At 35.8% G+C, this 19,391-nt stretch overlaps 2 protein-coding genes across 6 annotated transcripts in view; both read left to right on the forward strand.

Annotated features, from left to right (window-relative positions):
* Positions 1-19,391, forward strand: part of LOC107037988 (guanine nucleotide exchange factor DBS) — a 33,596-nt gene that overhangs the window by 9,453 nt on the left and 4,752 nt on the right. For all 4 annotated transcript variants that reach the window (XM_015256842.2, XM_015256851.2, XM_015256859.2 and 1 more), the window contains exons 2-12: positions 8,157-8,252; positions 8,704-8,818; positions 10,515-10,605; positions 10,682-10,912; positions 12,111-12,370; positions 13,573-13,807; positions 15,162-15,356; positions 16,478-16,654; positions 16,727-16,909; positions 17,916-18,566; positions 19,095-19,292. In XM_015256842.2, coding sequence (XP_015112328.1) covers positions 8,157-8,252; positions 8,704-8,818; positions 10,515-10,605; positions 10,682-10,912; positions 12,111-12,370; positions 13,573-13,807; positions 15,162-15,356; positions 16,478-16,654; positions 16,727-16,909; positions 17,916-18,566; positions 19,095-19,292 — 2,432 coding nt within the window. The remainder of the gene's footprint in view (positions 1-8,156; positions 8,253-8,703; positions 8,819-10,514; positions 10,606-10,681; positions 10,913-12,110; positions 12,371-13,572; positions 13,808-15,161; positions 15,357-16,477; positions 16,655-16,726; positions 16,910-17,915; positions 18,567-19,094; positions 19,293-19,391) is intronic.
* LOC107038012 lies at positions 263-3,709 on the forward strand. 2 transcript variants are annotated; one of them, XM_015256878.1, is made up of 3 exons: positions 263-428; positions 1,191-1,350; positions 2,531-3,709. In XM_015256878.1, the coding sequence occupies exons 2-3, from the start codon at positions 1,222-1,224 to the stop codon at positions 3,533-3,535; spliced, it is 1,134 nt and encodes a 377-aa protein (XP_015112364.1). In that variant the 5' UTR covers positions 263-428; positions 1,191-1,221; the 3' UTR covers positions 3,536-3,709. The 2 variants fall into 2 exon arrangements, with proteins under 2 accessions (XP_015112364.1, XP_015112372.1); XM_015256886.1 differs by having other exon boundaries at positions 1,197-1,350.

The raw sequence follows: 19,391 nt of genomic DNA on the forward strand, positions 1-19,391 counted from the left end.
AAAATTTTTTGGAAATAATGAAATAGGGGGAATAACGCCTTTTTTTTCAGGGGTGATTTTTCAAAAATTTATTTTAAAAAAAGTACTAACTAGCAAATGTTTTTTATTAGCTCGCAATTTTCTTCAAAACTACTTCAATGAGGAAAAAAATAAAAATTTGGAATATCTATACATGAGGGGCTCATTGATCGGATCTTTTTGGAGCGCGAGAATAATATTGCTACGTCCCTGGGGCTCCCCCACTACGTTCCACCGCGTGAATTCACGATCGCCATATCGCTCACTCGTCTCGCTTTGTTATTTCTGATATTTAATAAACTGGAGCCTCTTAATCACCCGGAAATTATTGAATACCCTGAGATCAGTGTTCTGTGGTGGTTTGACGCTGCTATCTGATTTAAAATCAGTGGAAATAAGCGGAATTAACGGTAAGTGAAGTGGGATCAATTGTTACGCAGTAGAGACGAGAATTGTTCGTCAGCCAGTGGAGTTCTAGCGACTTTCGACCTTCTGTAGACATATGCCACGAGGGGGTTTTTAATCACGTAGGTGAAATTTTGTAGAGGAATATGGGGAATTCGCTAGGAAATTTTATTGGATTTCCGGTGAAGTTGGTATTTTTTGAGGGGTTTATTTAAATATTCCAATGGTTTTCAATTAATTTAATGTTTTTTTATACAATTTATTCTGGTGAGATATTTTCTGTCGAAATATCTCAGCGAAAACTTTCCAAGATTTTGTTTTTATTTTCTCAATGAAAAAAGGAAATGAATGGAGTGAAAAACACTCAGAGAATTCATGGCGAGGAATTCTTATAGATAAAAACAATAGAATTCGATTTTTCTAGACAATTGATTCTATTCAAATAATTTCGATAGAAATTCTTCGATTCAAAATTTCCAAGCTCATTTGCTTAATTTTTTCAATGAGAAAAGCAGAAAAATAAATTGAGAATCACTCAGGGAATTCATGTCGAGGAATTCCTACAGAAAAAATCAATAGAATTCGATTTTTTACTAGAAGTTCAGCAGATATCCAAAAAAATTTCTATCACATTCGCAAAGTTTTTCTATGAAATTCTCCGTGCGCGATTCTTTACTGAGGGACATTAAACTCTGTTGATATCGGTGGTGAACGACTCTCATTGAGAGAGACATTTTTTCTGCGATTAATATGAATGTTTCCGGTAGTTTCAGACAGTGAAGTAATTCAATTATCCTAATGGAGGAGAAAAAACCACAAGGGCGTGGTAAAAAATTTAAAAAATTGAAAAAAAGTAAAGCCGTGACTCAAGCGGCTGAATCTGAAATTGAGGACAATCCAGAGGACAATTTGGAGGAAAGGTTTGAGGTAAAAATTATTACGCCGCATTTTTATCCGCAAACACTTTACAAAATTAATACACTGAAATAAAAATGAAACATACTCTCATTAAACTTTTTGTTCAAAACATCAGAGGAGTGTCCTGAGAAATTTAGTACATATATAGAATAAAAATAATTGAAAAAGCATTTTCCTTTACCCCATCATTTTATGAAGAGCTATTTGATAGAAAAAAGTCAACAGATTCGGATTTTTCCACTGGGTTTTTATTTCTTTCCGATAATAAACTCCAAAAAACACTTATAAAAAACATGCCCAAGAATTCTTATGTAAAAAATCTCAACAGAATAAGTTACATTAAAAAATCAACGTTTGTAGACATTTTTTTCTCTGTAAGAAAAAATATCTATTTAAAAACGTGGAGGGACACTACATTATTTTCAATAGAATTGGAGTACAAAACAAATAGAGTCTGTCAATAGATTTTTTATAGAGTAATCGATTTCTCTGCTATGTTTTTATTTCTTTTCTATAATAAACTCAAAAGAACACTTATAAAAAACATGCCCAAGAACTCTTATATAAAAAATACCAACAGAATAAGTTACATGAAAAAATTAACATCTTTAGACATTTTTTTTCTCTGTAAGAAATAATATTTATTCGAAAACGTGGAGGGACACTACATTATTTTGAATAGAATTGGAGCAGAAACCAAATCGAGTCTGTCAATATAATTTTGATAAAGATGTTGATTATTCTGCTGTTTTTGTTTCTTTCTGATGAATCTCCAAAAACACTTATAAAAATAATGCCCAGAAATTCTTTATATAAAAAATTCCAACAGAATAAGTTACATAAAAAAATCAACATCTATATATAGACATTTTTTTTTCTTTGTAAAAAAAGTATCTATTTAAAAACGTGGAGGGACGCTATATTATTTTGACTAGAATTGGAGCAGAAAACAATTAGTCTGGCAATACAATTTTTATATAGTTCCAACCGAATTTCTCACAGAAAACGCTAAGTGTTTTTATTAATTTTTGTCGTACATGTGCTGACAGAACATGTAACATCATTTCATTAAAAAAAAACAAATTTCCTTCTCTGCACATACCACAAAAAGTTCGATAAAGAGATGCGTCCCATCTCCACCCACCGCACGCCAAACAAACTAAAAGAAGAGCCCATAAACCGATTGCAGATCGCAGACGAAGCAGAGAAAGACGTGGAGACCCCCCACAATTCTTCCGCAAAAAAACCGAGACTCCTTCGTTCGCCAAAATACGAGCCAACGAGATTGGAGGACAGCGTTGGCCAAGTTCTACATCGTTTCAAACGTGGCTGTGAATGCCAAGACGACCAGTGTTTCAAAGGACTGAATCCAGAGGCTGTTTATCGCCACCGACTGAACATCGCCGAGTTGACAAAAGCCGAGCACGATATGTATCTGATGGGAGTGACAATGGCCTGTCTCACCGATCCCCATCAAACAGCTAGGCACACAGAGAGACGTAGACTTCGTGCACAATACGTTTATCAGGGCCGTCGTGTATGCCTCGATGCATTTCTGTACTTGGAGAACGTAACTCACTATCAGATAAAACGAATAAGAAAACACTTAATTACCCATGGAGTCACCCCTCGAGTTCATGGGAATCACGGAAAAATTCCCCACAATACGTTCTCCCTCGACATATATAAAATAGCTACGGAATTCCTGAAGAATTTTCTGAAACAACAGGAAGCCAAGCAGAAGACAAAAGCTGTGAAGAATGCACCACTCCATCTTCCCCCTGAGATATCCAGGAAAACAGTTCACGATTTGTACAAGGAGTACTGCAAGAAGCTCTCGCCATCGATAAAATTCATGGGCTATTCGACATTTCGGAGATTTATGAAAGTTCAGTTTCCCCAAGTGAAATTCGCCAAGTTGGAGTTCGTCGTTAGAACACCTGGTGCTGCTAATCAGGGAAAAGTAGAGGAGGCTGTGGAAGAGAGGAGTGAACCTGTGCAGTTTGTCACTGAGAGTCCAGACATGGTACCTATTGTTATTGCGTCAGGTGGTATCGAGCAAAGCAGCAATACTTATTTTATCACACCAGTTAGCAAGTTGCCGGAGGGAGTCAGTTATCAGTTGACTACTAGTGGGTTAATAGTTAACAGATCAGGCTTGCCGGTCACTGTGACTAGTATCGGTTCTATTTGAGGGAGAATGGCCATGTGGAATAACCGGTTGTTTTGTTTGCTTGAGTTTATTAATTATTATTAAAGTGATGAGAAATATGTTTTAAATGAAGGTATCTGCAACTCGCATTCAACTTTAATTATTTTGGAAGGGGAACAATTTTTTGATGAAATCCCGAAAGACCTTCTTTTGTAGAACTTTTGATAAATTAATGAATATGTTTCCGTTTTCAATAAATCACGTATAGAAGTTGTAAAACATTACAAGTGAACATTCATTGCAATGATCTCCATAATTTACAAGTTTGAGGTGAAATATCAAGAGAGCCTTATGAACATTTTTCACGAACTAATTGAATTCCAAGATAATTGCATGATTAATAAGCATCTAATCCAATCAAATGACTGATGTATTGGAGAGCCCACACGTGATGCGTCAATTTATGTCACAATTCCAATTACTATTAGTTTCTCAATAACACATCACAGGCCTTTTTGACATCAATTTTTCTCACCTACTAAAAAGCTCTTTTGGCATTTTTTCTCAAGTGGTGCTAATTTGGAGATATTCCCATAATTAGAAGTACAAATCAGTAGCGAAGTGGTAAAGCGGTTTAAGTCGACTTATCTCCCAGTTGAGTTTTTGAACAATATTTCCGAATCTAAGAGAAATAACGAAATTGTCGTAACGACCTTTGTTGTAACTCTCAATCGAGTCTACAAAACGGTCATAACAAAAAGTTTTCTATCTCCCTTACATTCCGAAATATTCATTGAAAAGTGGCCAATAGTCAAAATTGACTTCAACCGTTTTACCACTTCGCTACTGAAATCATCTCTCTAACGAAATGAATGAAATCCTTGATTCAAACTTACTATTCCCCATTACGTATCGTAATAAATTAAGAAGTGAGACTTCAAGTAACAATGGGAAACGTCTCAGCATGCCCTGCCACAGCTGAATGAATCAACTGTGATTGTTGAAGAACCCTTAGTTTTTCAATGAAACATCACAAAGCTTTCTTTACATCAAATTTTCTCAACTACAAAAAAGCCGTGGTGACATGTTTTCTTAGGAGGTTCTAATTTTGACATGTTCTCATAATTATAAAGATGCATCTCCCCTCTATACCGAATGGGGTACCTACAAATATCAGAATGAAATCCTTGATTCAAACTTACTATTCCCCATTACGTATCGTAATAAATTAAGAAGTGAGACTTCAAGTAACAATGGGAAACGTCTCAGCATGCCCTGCCACAGCTGAATGAATCAACTGTGATTGTTGAAGAACCCTTAGTTTTTCAATGAAACATCACAAAGCTTTCTTTATATCAAATTTTCTCAACTACAAAAAAGCCGTGGTGACATGTCTTCTTAAGAGGTTGTAATTTCGACATGTTCTCATAATTAGAAAAATAAGTCACCCCTCCATAGCGAATGGAATACCTGTACATATCAGAGACAGAAATTCCTGATTAAAATTTACCATTACGTATCGCAATAAATTAAGGGATGAGTCTGCAAGTAATACGACGAGAAGTGCCACAGCGAGAATGAAACAATTGTGATAAATGGCCTGTAATCATCCATCAGCGCATAACAATTGTCATTAGTGTCGTTTATGGGGGCTACTTTTATTACCATACATGGCACATGTCTGAATATTCAGTGAGTGAAGAAAAGTTGGGATTAAACGGTACACGTACAGCTACACATACACATACTTTCCAACTATCCGTAATGAGAAAAGGTCAGGCACCTCAGACCAGCATTATTTCTCATATGTATTTTGTCGGGTACCAGACGTGCAGTTTAACCAGTGAATTAATGCCAGGGTTTCTCATCCTTTCTTTGATTATTCAAATTTCTTATCTTTCTTTGGCTTCTCTCAACACTTAGAGAAAGTAATTCAATTGATCAAACATCGCAAACACTTCATGGACTGTTTTTTCGTTATTATAATAGCGAGAATATGTGAGAACATTTAGAATGAGAGAAAAGAATATATTCTCATACAACACGTCCGAAAAAATTTCCTAGAAAAACATAGTGAATTGTAGTCACTTCAGTACGTTTTTATAGGAATTGAATTGCATTGAATATAATTCTTTCGCTTTTTCTGTTGAATTTTCTACGGGTTTGGCCGTTTCTGTTGAAAATTTTCAGCTTATCTATGCGTTTTTTCAATAGAATAACTTATTTTATTGAGATAGTTTCTATAGAAATTCGTCGGCTCAAATATCCCAAGTTTTTTTCAATCAAAAGAGGAGAAAATAGAGTGGAAAACACTCAGGGAATACATGTCGAGGAATTAGTATAGACAAGGCCTCACTAGAAAAGCTCATATAGAGAGTTGGAATTCTTCTATATAATAATTTTTTCTTCTATACAATAACTTCTGTTGAATATTTACTGTAGTAAAATGCGTCAAAGCTGTGCAATTCTTCAAAGGAAAATATTCTGTAGAAATTCCTCGGCTCAAATGTTAAAAGTTTTTTTTTATGAAAAGAGAAGAAAAATAGAGTAAAAAAACGTTGAAAATTTATGTCGAAGAATTCTTACAGAAAAAGTTGTACAGAAAGATGAAATTCTACTGATTTAGTCTATCAAATTGTTTCTGTTGGGTATTTTCCGGCCAAAAACTAATAGAATTTTCCATAACAATTAAATACCCAATAGAATTTTCTGTCGAATTCGGTAGGTTTGTCTCTGAACTTTTTAAATGTCCGTTCTCTCAATTTACAATGTAATAAAATGTTATAGATGTTGTATCCTGAATAAAATGTGAATATAACTGCCACTTTCGTTCAGTCTCAATGACCCAAACTCAACGGTTCAACCGATCCTTGACCCAGAGATCATCAACATTTCGATTGAGAGCCTCTTGAATTTACAGTTATATCAGCAATTTTATATTGCGGGTAAAGAAGAAAACTATTTCCCTCGTTGGTGAAGGAATCAGCAAGGTCACTCGAGTGCATCCCACCGGGTTGAGACCTTTTACAATTCACCAGTATATCTTCAGAGTTGAAGAGGATTCCACTCACACGTGTGCTCCAACCGTAAAAAGTTCTTTTCATGAACATTGACGATAACATTGATGTTATTTAAGAGCAACAATTACTTTCGATCGATATCTCGTTCCCACACTTGTACCTTCGTTCTAAGAGGTGGATTTCAATTTGCATTTAATTTTTACTGGAACCACAGACCCAATTACTGCAGAAGGTAATTCAGTGGGGTGAGAGTGGAGGGGATTCGATTTAATGGGGTAATGTGGAGGTTTTTATTATTTTGTTGCTGAGTGGTGAAAGTTAATGAGTTCGGTTATCTCATCTTCATAAAATTGGAGTTGTCTGGGTAATGACAAAGGGATTCTTTTGCGAAAAATTTTAGCAGGTAGAGAAAAGTCCTTTGATGTTTTCTTCTAAAATCAGACAGTGTTGAGATAATTCCGAATTTTTTATAATTTTATATTCTACGCAGAGTGTTTTATCCTTCATTTTTCACCTTGTTCATCATTCTATGTTGAAGAGCCTTTTTATAGAGTAGATTAATTAATAATTTAATTTGATAAGAGAATGTGCTCCCAATGTTTGCTTCAAAAACCACTCAGCATAATCACAAAAATTACGCATTACCTTTTTTGTTTCACCAACTCGTCGACTATGGAATTATCTAAATAATGTGGGGATTGAGAGCAAAATGTAACAAGCTTTATTTCCAATCGCCTCTGAAAAAGGATCCCCGGGCCATTGCTCTCTTAAAATTAGTCTTTACCGAAATAATTTTGAATTCAACAGAAACTTTTATCACTCGCGCTATATCTCGTTAATTGTTGGATTAGGGGAGAGTGAGGCAAAATGAAACTGTCGAAAACGAATTTGTTGCATTAAATTTTTTTTATGAACTTTTGCCGATTAACTTTTTTTTTCTTGGGAGTACTGACGAGAATAATAATTTTCCATTAATTGAAAAGAACATGAAACAGCAAAATCCAAAGTGCAAAACAAGGCCCAGGAGGAAACCCACAGGGGGAAAAAGGAAAATATGATGCTGAATTTTAATCGAATGACAAAAGAAAAGTGCAGTCGGCCTAATCTAATCAATTGAACAATAATCCATTGAATTAAGACGAATAGGAATCTATTATTCTCATCAGTATTCCTAATAATAAAAAGAGTTAATAAACAAAAGTTGATAAAAAGTTTTTTTTGTTTGAATTGCGTCAAATAGCTGCTGTTCGGCTGTTTCATTTTGCCCCACTCTCCCCTAGTTAAATAACAATTACTTTCAATATTTCGAGCAAAGTGCTGAAAAACCTCTTGTAGAGAATTTTTTCAGCAACGAAAAGCTCTTTAGGCATGTTTTCCTAAAATTCCTCAATATCGAAAGAATTAATAACAGAACAACAACGTCAAACTCTGTCTATTGTACTTTATTAATTAATTAGGTATTGAAGGAGAAATATCAGATATTTTGTGCAACCAGAAGATCCCTTGCTACTTTAAAAAATGGCTCGTTCCTTAATTAATTGCATGATCAAGAAAGTAAATTTCAACGTAATATTTAATTTCATCTCGTAATTTCAATTCATAACAGCAATGATGATTAATTGGGTGGGATATTCTAATTACAGAGGATGTGGAGAGTATGACAGGGGAGATTGAGAATGGTGATCTGGCCGTTCGCGACGTCGCGGATCTCCTGCAGCCCCAGTACGCAATCATTACTGGTAATGAAACTCAATGCTTAAACAATTAATTGCCACTTCCCGCATGACCTGAAAACGAAAATTGTCAAATGTCTCCAATGGCACACGATATTTTCCCAATCAGCCAGAGTTCAACGGTGGATCCGTTACAAACCGGTTGTCCCCCCAAAGACTTTTAATCCAGTTTTAAAAATTCGCCAATGATCGGTATTCTCACGGGCCACCGGCTTTCAGGAGTGGGATATTTTATCGTCGTTAAAGTCAGACGGTCACAGTTGTATGTCTGAAGGGCTATGGACTCTTTAACTGGTCGTTAACACCAGTCGTAGGATGTCATGTTTTTGTTGTTGTGGGAAAAATACATACTGTGATTATCTCGCTTCCTCACACGTGTATTGTCGGTGGTTAATGCGAATGTTGCCAGTGATGTGAGTTTTTCATTTCCATTCAAGTGTGGTTTCTTGTTGTACAGGTGGCAAAACAAGGGAGGGATGCCCCATTATTACCTTTCCTGATAATGGGAATTTTCATAATTTAACGGATCTGGATTATCAGCGGCTCATGCTGTATCTCACCTCAGTACCAACGTGAGTGATACTATTTTAACGTTAAAGTTTATGCTATTAGAATAAATTGAAATTGACTGTTTGCTGGGAATTTTCAGCAGTGCGACATTGAATTTAAAAAAATCTATTTCATTTTTCATTTTTTTAATGTTTAATGGAAATGGTTGGAGAAACGATAGAAGCAGCATTGAATTCCATTTAGGGAGAAAAATTAGGGAGAATTGTCGAATCTCGAATTTCACTGAAAATTCAATGGAATTCCAAATTTTTAAGCAGCAGGAAGACGAGAATGTCCCAACTGATTGGAATTTCTGATTATTTGAAAATCCAAGAATTGATTTATCATGACTGAATTTCATGAAATAATAGAACTGAAAGTCACAGACTCGACTGTTTTTCCGTCAATTTGTGTATATTCAATGATAAAGTTTCTTGAAATTTCAGCGGAACTGTCACCTGACATAATTTCCGAAAAAAGTGACAAAAATTTGGTGAGATATTGAAAAAAAATTGAAATTTCATGGACACTATTTCACTATTTTTCACTACTTTGCAGAAGAGTGACATTGATTTCCGTTTAGGGAATCAAAGCTCATGAAATTTCAAAATTCACATAGAATTCAAGTGAATTCATTAATTTCCAGTGGAAATAACCCAGTAATTTTACACTTTCCTCAAGTGAATTCGCGCAAACCTCTTTTTTAGAAATATTTTTGATTTATCGACTGACACTTCTTTAATCGCGCAAATATTTGAAACTAGTAGATTTACAAAATGAAAAAAACTCTAGAACTTTTTTGTGAATGTGAAATTTCCTTCCAAAAATATTTTCTCGTAAATTTCTCTCAACATTTTCCTTTCAGATTCATTTGTGAAAATATTTGGTACTCAACCCTAGATTGGTCACCATATGAGGGAAACCCCGCCGCGTGTTGTTTTTTTTTTACTTACAATTGACAGGCTCACTGGAAAAATAAAAAAAAATGCCTTTGTCAATTGATGTGTCTAAAGAATTATAGTAGTTTTTAGAACGACATATTTCCCGAAATTCCTCAAGAAAACAAATTATTTCGAACAGATGAATTATTTTTTCCCACGCCAAATGAAATTGTCCATCACGCGACGTTGTCGGAACCTCGCTAAACGCGTCCGAGCGGTATAGAGTGAATTCGACAACGCTAGAGCCTAAATAACACGGCGGGGAATCCCCGCGGCGGTGACCAGAGTCGCTGGGTCACGTTTGGTGACCAGACTAAGGTTAAAAAACGTTTTAAAAATATGAAAAAATATTAGAAAATTTACTTTCAGAGAAAGATTGATGAAATAATCTAAAAATTGCAATGTTTGAAAACTACGAGCATTTTCTATAAATAATTGATGAACAATCAATTTCCCGCCATGAAAATCATTTGTTCGAAATCGTAACAAATTTATTCACATTCAGAATTTGTGGAAGAATGTGAGGATCTGTTTTTATTCATGAATTTTCACCTCCTCAACCACGAAAATATCAGCAAATATCGTTGAAAATAAAGAATTGAGAAGAGGCCCCTCGATAAATTCCTCAAAACCCCTTCCTCCCGAAGACATTCGTAGACTAATGCGATTAGTTCTCGAATTATCTCCTTTCACCGTTCCACAACCGAATGACATAGTAACTGAATATGCGTGAATTGAGTTCCATAATGAGCTTAAATATTCATGAATTCATTCATAGATTACAAGAAGCAGATCTCGGGTTTCATTTGATAATCGACCGTAGGACTGACAAGTGGAATTCGGTCAAGACAGTGTTACTTAAGATCTCAGTGAGTTTGTCATCAAAATTTATGGTGGCTGGTGGTTCCGAGGGGTTTTTTACGGCCGGAATTTAATGGTTTACAGGCTTATTTTCCCGGTCTCGTGCACGTGGCGTACGTTCTTCGGCCTGTCGGCTTCCTCCAGAAGGCTATATCCGAGGTATCGAACAAGCTCTTTCGCGAGGACTTCAAGTTCCGTGTGATTGTCCTGGCGAATGTGAATGAACTCCATGACTTTATCGACAAGGATCAATTGACTGAGCAACTCGGTGGGGATTTACCGTACTGCCATCATACCTGGATACAAAATCGAATTGTAAGCTGAGTCAGGAGACGAGTTGTGTTTTCATTTTGTTGGGTAGTTTCATTCGAGGGGCTACGTATGGGAAAACTTCATAGAAAAGCCTAGCGAGCTTGCGAAGAAATTCTGTTCGATTTCGATCGAAATTTCCATTAATTTTTGGTCCATTCCGTTCAACCATGGCGCCGCTTATCTGCGCTGCATAGAAACAAAGAATTTGATTTTTCGAGACAACTTATTTAATTGAGATATTTTCTGCAAAAATTCTGCGGCTCAAATTTTCGCAGTTTTTTTTGCTTGATTTTTTCAATGAGATGAGAAGAAAAATTGAGTTAAAAACTTGGAAAATTCGTGTCGAGGAGTTTCTATACATAATATCTCAGTAGAAAAAAGTGTATAGAGAGTTCTATTGATTTTTTCAATGAAATTCTATTGGATATTTTCTTTTAAAAAACGCAAAGTAACTCTGCAGAATTGTTCCTTGTTGTACCTTGTGACCCGTATGGCCCTTATGACCTTAAAGGTCCCTGGGGGCCGCAGGAACACAAAGATCACCTCCGTTACCCCTCCTTGTAACATGAAATAAACTTAATCAAATAATCAAGTAAGGGAGTTTGACCCTCTTGACCCTCGTAATCTATTGTTCCTAAACTCTGCAGAATTCAATAGGCCAATAGAAGCAGCCAAAAACTAATAGAATTTCCCATAGGGTTTCATTAGCCAGATTTTCCTATGGAATTTTGCCTATACGCACGAAAAAACGTAACAGAGAAAGATTTTTATTTAAAAATTCCACAGCCTTTCTGCGCGTTTTAGTAAATAGAAAAGAATCCACAGACTTATATTATTTTATAGAACTTATTCTATTGAAATGTTTTCTGTAGAATTCCTCGGCTCAAATTTTCCAAGTTTTCTATTTGTTTTGTTTACGGAAAAAAGGAAAAATAGAGTGAAAGAAATCCATGTCAAGGAATTCCTATAAAAAATGTCTCAATGAAATTCCGCAGATTTTTTCTATAAAATAATTTCAATTGAACATTTTCTATTAAAAAAAACGTGCAGTAGAGCTGGAAATTCCTTTAATAGAATCGGCCAAAAACTATTAGCAATTCGATAGAAATCTAGTAGAATTTTCCAACGAATTCGCGAGGGTTTTCTATGAGATTTTTTCGTGTCTGGAGCAGCCCCTCATTCCATTAATCGTTTTGTGCAGAGCTTAGAAAAATTCTCCTCCATGACCCAAGACGTATCGGTGGCACTGGACTCGTTCACACGTAGGCTTGCAGAGGTTGAATTCCCGAATAATACGGTTGCCACGACTAGGCTGTTGAGTCAGCAGCAGGCTGAGTACAATGAATTGAAAGAGGAGATATTGAGTGCCGCGAGACACGGTGAGGCACTTTTAGACAGTGTCAGACAACTGACCGGTAAAGGTACTGCCGATCGGTTGGGAAACGTTGCTGCAGTTGAAAGGTAGAATAATTCAGCAATTTTACATCGTTCGTATAATCCGAATGAAATATGATATTTTTTGAATTGCACATCTATCTTGAAAACAAGAGATTTCAGGGGAAAATTTCGAAAAACTTTTTCCACGGAAATCGATTGAGAAGAGACGAGCGGAAAAATATCACGGTGTTTTATTTTCAATCAGAGAAGAAAAAAATGCAGTAGAAGACCTGGGAAAATCGAAAAATTTCTACAAAAAATATGTCAATAAAATAATACTTCGCATATAAACAGCAAAATCTATCAAGTTTTTCTACGAAATATTCTATCTTGAACATTTCTATAAAAAAATACACAGAAAAGCTGTGAGATTTTTTTCTAGATCCATTTCTCTCGAAGATATCAGCGACAAAATCTGCGAATGCATTTCAGTAGCGAAGCGGTAAAACGCTTCAAGTCGATTTTTACTACTGGCCAGTTTTCAATTAATGTCTCGGAATCTAAGAGAGCAAAATTGTTGTCATGACCTTTTTATAGCCCTTAATTCGTTAATGTTAGTGCGGATTGGGGGAAGTGTTATGGAAAGGGTGAAAATGAAAACACGTGGATTACAAAAAAATACTGGTGATATTTATTAGTGGCTTACACCACTAATAAAGTACCTCTAGAAATTTTAAGGGTACACTGTTCGTTGAATGTCTCAATTTAAATTTGATAATTGCCTTTGCACTGCACTGGATAATCTCTCGATAACAAGGTAACAATTACCAAGATTGTTACCTTGGTAATTAACTCAAAATTGATTGACATAGACTCAATATTAATTGATTATTGAAAGAAATAGAGACGCTACAGTAAGTGCTAGACTCAATGTAACACATTGATGTACGTCCCGAAGTCGATCGAGATTCTCCGTTGAGACCGGTAACTTCCAATGATGAATTATTTGCTGCATTTTAAACAAGGTCTTCACGAAAGTTTGTTGTTTCCCTTAGATTTGGAGATATTCCGCGAAAACTCAGCTAACGGACAAGTCGACATGAATCGTTTCACCGCTTCGCTAATCTAAAATAAAAAAATCAACAGAATCTGGTCGAAATCACACAAAAAAATCTACCATCAATGCGGAATAGTAGAAGAGATTCAGTTTGAAAGATCCCATATTCTTCGAAATGATTTAACAAATCGTAACTTGTCAATTAACATTTTTCATTTAATTCCCCCAGACTGTTAGTGCAATTAGAAGAGACAGAGCGTACATTTGACCTCTTTTGGTCTCACCACAGTGCGCGATTGCGTCACTGTCTAGCCCTCCGTCAATTCGAGCAGGATTTTCGAGAGCTCCAAGCTAATCTCGATCAGCACCTAAAGACAATCGATGAAATGACCGAAGTCGGTGAGACCCAGTCACGCGTGGAACAACTGATACGTGACACAAACTCCTTCCAGCGAATATGCAGGGTACGTCTGTCTCTTTTATCCCCGAAACTGCACACTCTTCATCTCCACAATCTCGAGACAATCATACTATTTCATAATGAAGCTGTCCTGAATAACAAATGCCAAAATGCAATGAACAGTCTCTCAGGAAATTAATTACGTACCGAAACCAGACATCGGATATATTTCATCAAGAATTATCGTCTGGTTCTGGTACAACAGAGCGGTGATACATACAATGCACATTAAAATGCACAGAATTGTACATTTTTTGCACCGCTTTCCATTTTTCTTTTGTTTTTGTCGATAGTCCTATTTGTTGCATACCATGTGGATTTGGGTCTTGGTAAGCAGCGAATTCAACAAAATAAATATTATTATCTCATAGAATTTTTTCAATTTTTTATGGTTATCGAAATCTGCATTGAAGTCGTAGAATTCAATAAGTTCGGTACGACTTCTATGTTCAACTAAAAAAATTTACGCAATCTCACTCCGTGAGATCAAGTGTTTAGATTGAAGTCGTAGAACTTATCGAGTTCTACGACTTCATCCTTCTTAATAAATAATAATAAAAATCTGTGTTTGACGTTCTTCTCAATTACGAAGTCTGCGCAACTGCACTGAGAGAAGAACAGGCTCTCAAACAAGTCTCAAATGTTTGTTAATTACAAAACTTGTTTTATTTGAATTTGAAAGTTTTGAGACGGTGCTTTTTCAATAAGAAAATACCTCTCATAAAGAAAAGATTACCAATTTCATGAGATGTTTCTTTTAGTTGACGACAAAAGTCATCTGATATTTCTCCTCATAACTAAACATCCTGGAGATGAATTCATAATCCCCAAGACGAGATAAATCGATTCATGACGCTTTACGACTTCAATGCAGAGAAATCATTTCAGAAATGCAATTTTACGATTTGAATTGAATTATGCAAAATTTCTTTGTACAGAAAAAAATATTTGGGTTTAAAAAATGATGCAACTTTCGACTTAAATCTCTATTCCCAGAAATAAACTTTTCAGCAACGAAAATTTGTTGAAGATCATTGATTATCGTACTTCAGACAGCATAAAAAGGCGTATTCATGCAAAATTAGTCTTCACAGTAGAATATGATAAATAGGGATTTAATTCGCTGGCATGGCGAAGATACATTTATTTTTATAACTAAATTGCTGTGCACGAAAGATAGACAGATGCATTTTTCATTTCAGATGCTTGACTATTTTTATTGATTTATGAATTAACTCGATGAGAAATAATAAATGGGCTTGAAGGAATATTTAATTATCCGTAGAAGCAGTATTTACCGCAGAATAACGAAGTAGCGTCGAAGTGGAGAGACAGTAGAGTAAATAATTCATTTGTAGGGAGACATAGATCGAGCTGAGGAGGTAATCGCTGCAGGCCAGCAGTTGCTCTCGGGGAGGCACCAGTGTCCAACTGAAGTGGTGGAGCCAAAATGCGCGGAATTGCAACGGGTCTGCACAATGTTGAGTCAGAGGCTGGAACGACGTTTGCATACACTCACGAAATGTCGAGAATTGATGGAGAGAATCGACAAGGTACTGAAGATTGAATTTTGGAGTAGAACAAATGTTTTCAACTTTTAAAAAATAGGTTCTTCATGTACAAAGAAAATCATAGAAAAACCCAATTGTTTAGTTCGAAAATGCTTGACAATTTCTATTGGGACTAGATGAAATTATCTAGGAAAAATGAATTTGGAAAATTCATGCCCGAGAATTTTTATGAAAAAAATCGCATAGCAAAATTTGCAACAGAAATTTTGAAAAAAAAATGAAAGGAATTACCAGTAGAATTCTGATAGAATTCCTATAGAAAATAAATTGAATTTTCTTTTCCACTGAATTTTCTCGAACATGATTAATTGAGTTCACTCATTCTAGACTCGTTTCAAGGGAGAAGATTAAATTTTCCTTCAAAAGAAATATAATAATTTCTCTTCATCAACAATTCAAAACTTCTGTAGAATTTCTATTGAAAATACCTAAAAAAATAAATTTGGAAAATGCATGACCGAGAATTTTTACTGAAAAAATCGGACGGCGAAATTTGCAATAGCAATTTTAAAAAAATTAAGGGAATTACCGGTAGAATTCTAATAGAATTCCCGCCAAAAATAAATTGAATTTTCTTTTCCATAGAATTTTTTCCAACATGATTAATTGAATTCACTCATTCTAGACTCGTTTCAAAGGGAAAAGATTAAATTTCCCCTTAAAAGAAAGACAATACTCTCTGTTCATCAACAATTCAATGAGCAATTACCATTTTTTAGCAGTCAGAAGTGTTCACTATATGACACTCTTCCATCGGCATCAATTAATCGGAAATTAATCAATATTGATTGCGAACGAAACGGCTGAACGCATGTCCTACAGGAATTTCTGTGGAATAATTCTGTGGAGCATTGATGCATTTTCCACATGAATATCTCAAACATTTATGAGGATTTTTCTCGTGGAGTTTTAGAATTTACAGGAAGATATCCTGATGAAAATTTTCTTAGGGATTTACTCGTGCATTCTGCAAGAGTTTATCATCCTCCATCATTTGCAATCAGTCAATGAATTAATTACTACGAGGGCTCAAATGCCGCCAATGAATTAATTAACATGAGTGCTGAATGAACCATAAACTGATCATGAAATCCATAAAACAGGCAAACGCGTGGTGTACACGAGGTATTGAACTCTTGGCCTCGCAGAGCAGTACAATGCCCCCGGAGCAGGCGCTGCAAGAACTTGAGCAATTGATCGGGGCATCTGAAGAGTTCCATCACCCCAGATGCATCTTTCAAGACTCTATAATGCCGGAGACCAAGGCCTTGGTGACTCAGGTATACAAATGTGAAAAAACATGGAGAATGAAACAAAGGATGGATGGGGATAATGGTTGTAATTGTTGATAGGTTCTACAGAGGATCGAGGATGTATCGTTAATGTGCGAGAAGAGAATTGTGACGTTGAAGCAGCAGCTGGTGAAACCGGCTAGGCCAGTGCAAACTGTTACTCCAGAGCCTGCTAAACCTCTTCAGGCATCACCGAATATCAAGCCTGGGAGGATACTGAAGAAAGCTAATACGATGCCAAAGGTAAATCTATTCCCGAGAATAATTAATCAGATAACCTCAGGGTCACACAAATAGAAACGGTTGAATTCTAGTGCTAATAGCAGTTATTTGAGTTGAAAATTCTGCACGTGAAAAAAAAGTCAAAAGATTTTTTTGCATTTTATAAAATGTCTCATTGGAAAATCAATTGATATTATGTTTTTAAATGAATGATGGAAGTTGCGAAATATTGATTTTAATTATATTCAAACGTAATATAATGCCAAAGCTAAATGAATTCCTAAAAAGTAATGATTAATTAGATGACCTCATAGTCACACAAACAGAAACAGTTTCATTCTAGTGCTAATAGCAATTATTTGTAATAATTTGAGATAAAAAGTTCTGAACGTGAAAAAAAGTCAAAAGATTTTTTTGCATTTTATAAAATGTCTCATTGGAAAATCAATTGATATCATGTTTTCAAATCAATGATAGAAATTGCGAAATGTTGATTTTAATGATATCCAATCGTAATATGATGCCAAAGTAAATCAATTCCTGAAAAGTAATGATTAATCAGATAGTCTCATAGTCACATAAATAGAAACAGTTTAATTCTAGTGCTAATAGCAAAAAATGAATAATTTTAGCAAAAAATAAATAATTCCTTTCAAAATGTAATTCGAATGACGAAAATCATTCCAGAATTTTGTAAAATGTTTCACCCGCAATTTGATAGACAATTTTCAGCAGCGAAATGGCAAAACGGTTTAAGTCGACTTAGCCCTTAGCTAAATTTAGCTCTTAGTTAAATGGCCTTTTTGCAGGGCAAATCGAGAGCTAAAAAAGGCCATGAGACCAATTTTGCTACCTCTCAGATTCCGAGATATTCATTGAAACCTGGTCAATAGTAAAAATCGTCTTGAACTGTTTTACCGCCGCCCTACTGATTTAATTGAAAAAAATCCAGATGAATAATGTGGTCCACACGAAGTTCTCTAGATTACTCCACTATGATTAATAATGGTGGAAAATAATTTTAAAGATGGAGATGGGTCCCATCGAAGACACATCATCCCCAGAGAGTGAGCCCCGAGACCTTGAAGCCTCTCGCCTAAAACGTGGTCACGTTCTAACCGAACTGGTAGAGACAGAGAGAGCCTACGTGGCTGAACTGGGATCAATAATAAAAGGCTACAAACTGGAGATGAACAATGAAGCCCTTATGCACCTCATCCCCGCGGCTCTCATCGGCAAAGCCGACATTCTCTTCGGCAATCTCGAGGAGATCTACCACTTTCACGGCGAGACATTTCTCCGTGACCTGGAGAACTGCATCTCAAACACAGAACTCGTAGCCCTGTGCTTCGTCCAGAGACGCGAGATATTTTTCCGCCTCTACAGTTACTACTGTCAAAATATACCCAGATCAGAGAGACTGCGTGAGCAGATTCAGGGCGAGCCCCAATTTCTCGCTGCCTGTCAACAAAAACTGGGCCACAAACTGCCACTCGCTGCTTATCTCCTCAAACCAGTTCAAAGAATTACCAAGTATCAACTTTTGCTTAAGGATCTGCTCAAGTACAGCGATGAGCCTGCCTGCTGTACGGAATTACAGGAGGCGTTGGATTGCATGCTTGTTGTACTCAAGTGCGTTAATGATAGCATGCATCAGACTGCAATCACTGGATTTGGGGTATGTCATTGGGATGTTGATTTATTACTTCCGTTCATGGATCACTAGCAAGATTACTTTTTAGTTGTAATGAATGAAGTTGTTCAGAAATTGAATTTTACTGACTAAATTTTATTGATCTTATTTGGAAATTGGAAATTCAGTAGGGAAGGAGTAGAACGGTTCAGTTTGACTCGGCGGTTATCGGAGTTTTCGAGGAATATCTGCGAATCTAAGGGAGATAGCGAAATTTTCGTAATAACTTTTTTTGAAGGGCAAAGTGAGGGCTACAAAAAAGGTCATGACGACGATTTTTCTAGCTCCCTTGGATTCCGAGATATTCATTGAAAACTGGCTAATAGTGAAAATCTACTTGAACCGTTTTATAAATTAATGAAATAGTTAATAATTGAAGTTGTCGATTAGTCGTTAAGTAAATAGGCCTTACTTTCATACCTACTACCTCAATTATTAATTGATGAATTAATTGAAAATTTGACAACTTATTAATCCTTCTCATCATTTTTGATAAATTGTTATGCATTGTAGGGAGATTTAACAGCCCAAGGAGAACTTCTACTTCAAGGATCCTTCAGCGTATGGAGTAGTAGCAAACGTGAGCGTCTACTCAGACTCAAGCCCTCGCAACGACACATATTCCTGTATGAGAAGGCCATGATATTTTGTAAACATAGCAAACCGCAGGCCCATAACAAAGCTACTTATCACTTCAAGCGTTATCTCAAGGTGACTTTCTTGTTCTACATAATTTACTCCGGTGAATTCACCTCTATGAATAGTTTCTATTACATATTTTCATAACCCAATGATTTACTTCAGGGCCAA

The sequence above is a fragment of the Diachasma alloeum genome, unplaced genomic scaffold, assembly GCF_001412515.2.
Source record: "Diachasma alloeum isolate Michigan unplaced genomic scaffold, Dall2.0 Dall_scaffold_00177, whole genome shotgun sequence".
Classification (NCBI taxonomy): Eukaryota; Metazoa; Arthropoda; class Insecta; order Hymenoptera; family Braconidae; genus Diachasma; species Diachasma alloeum.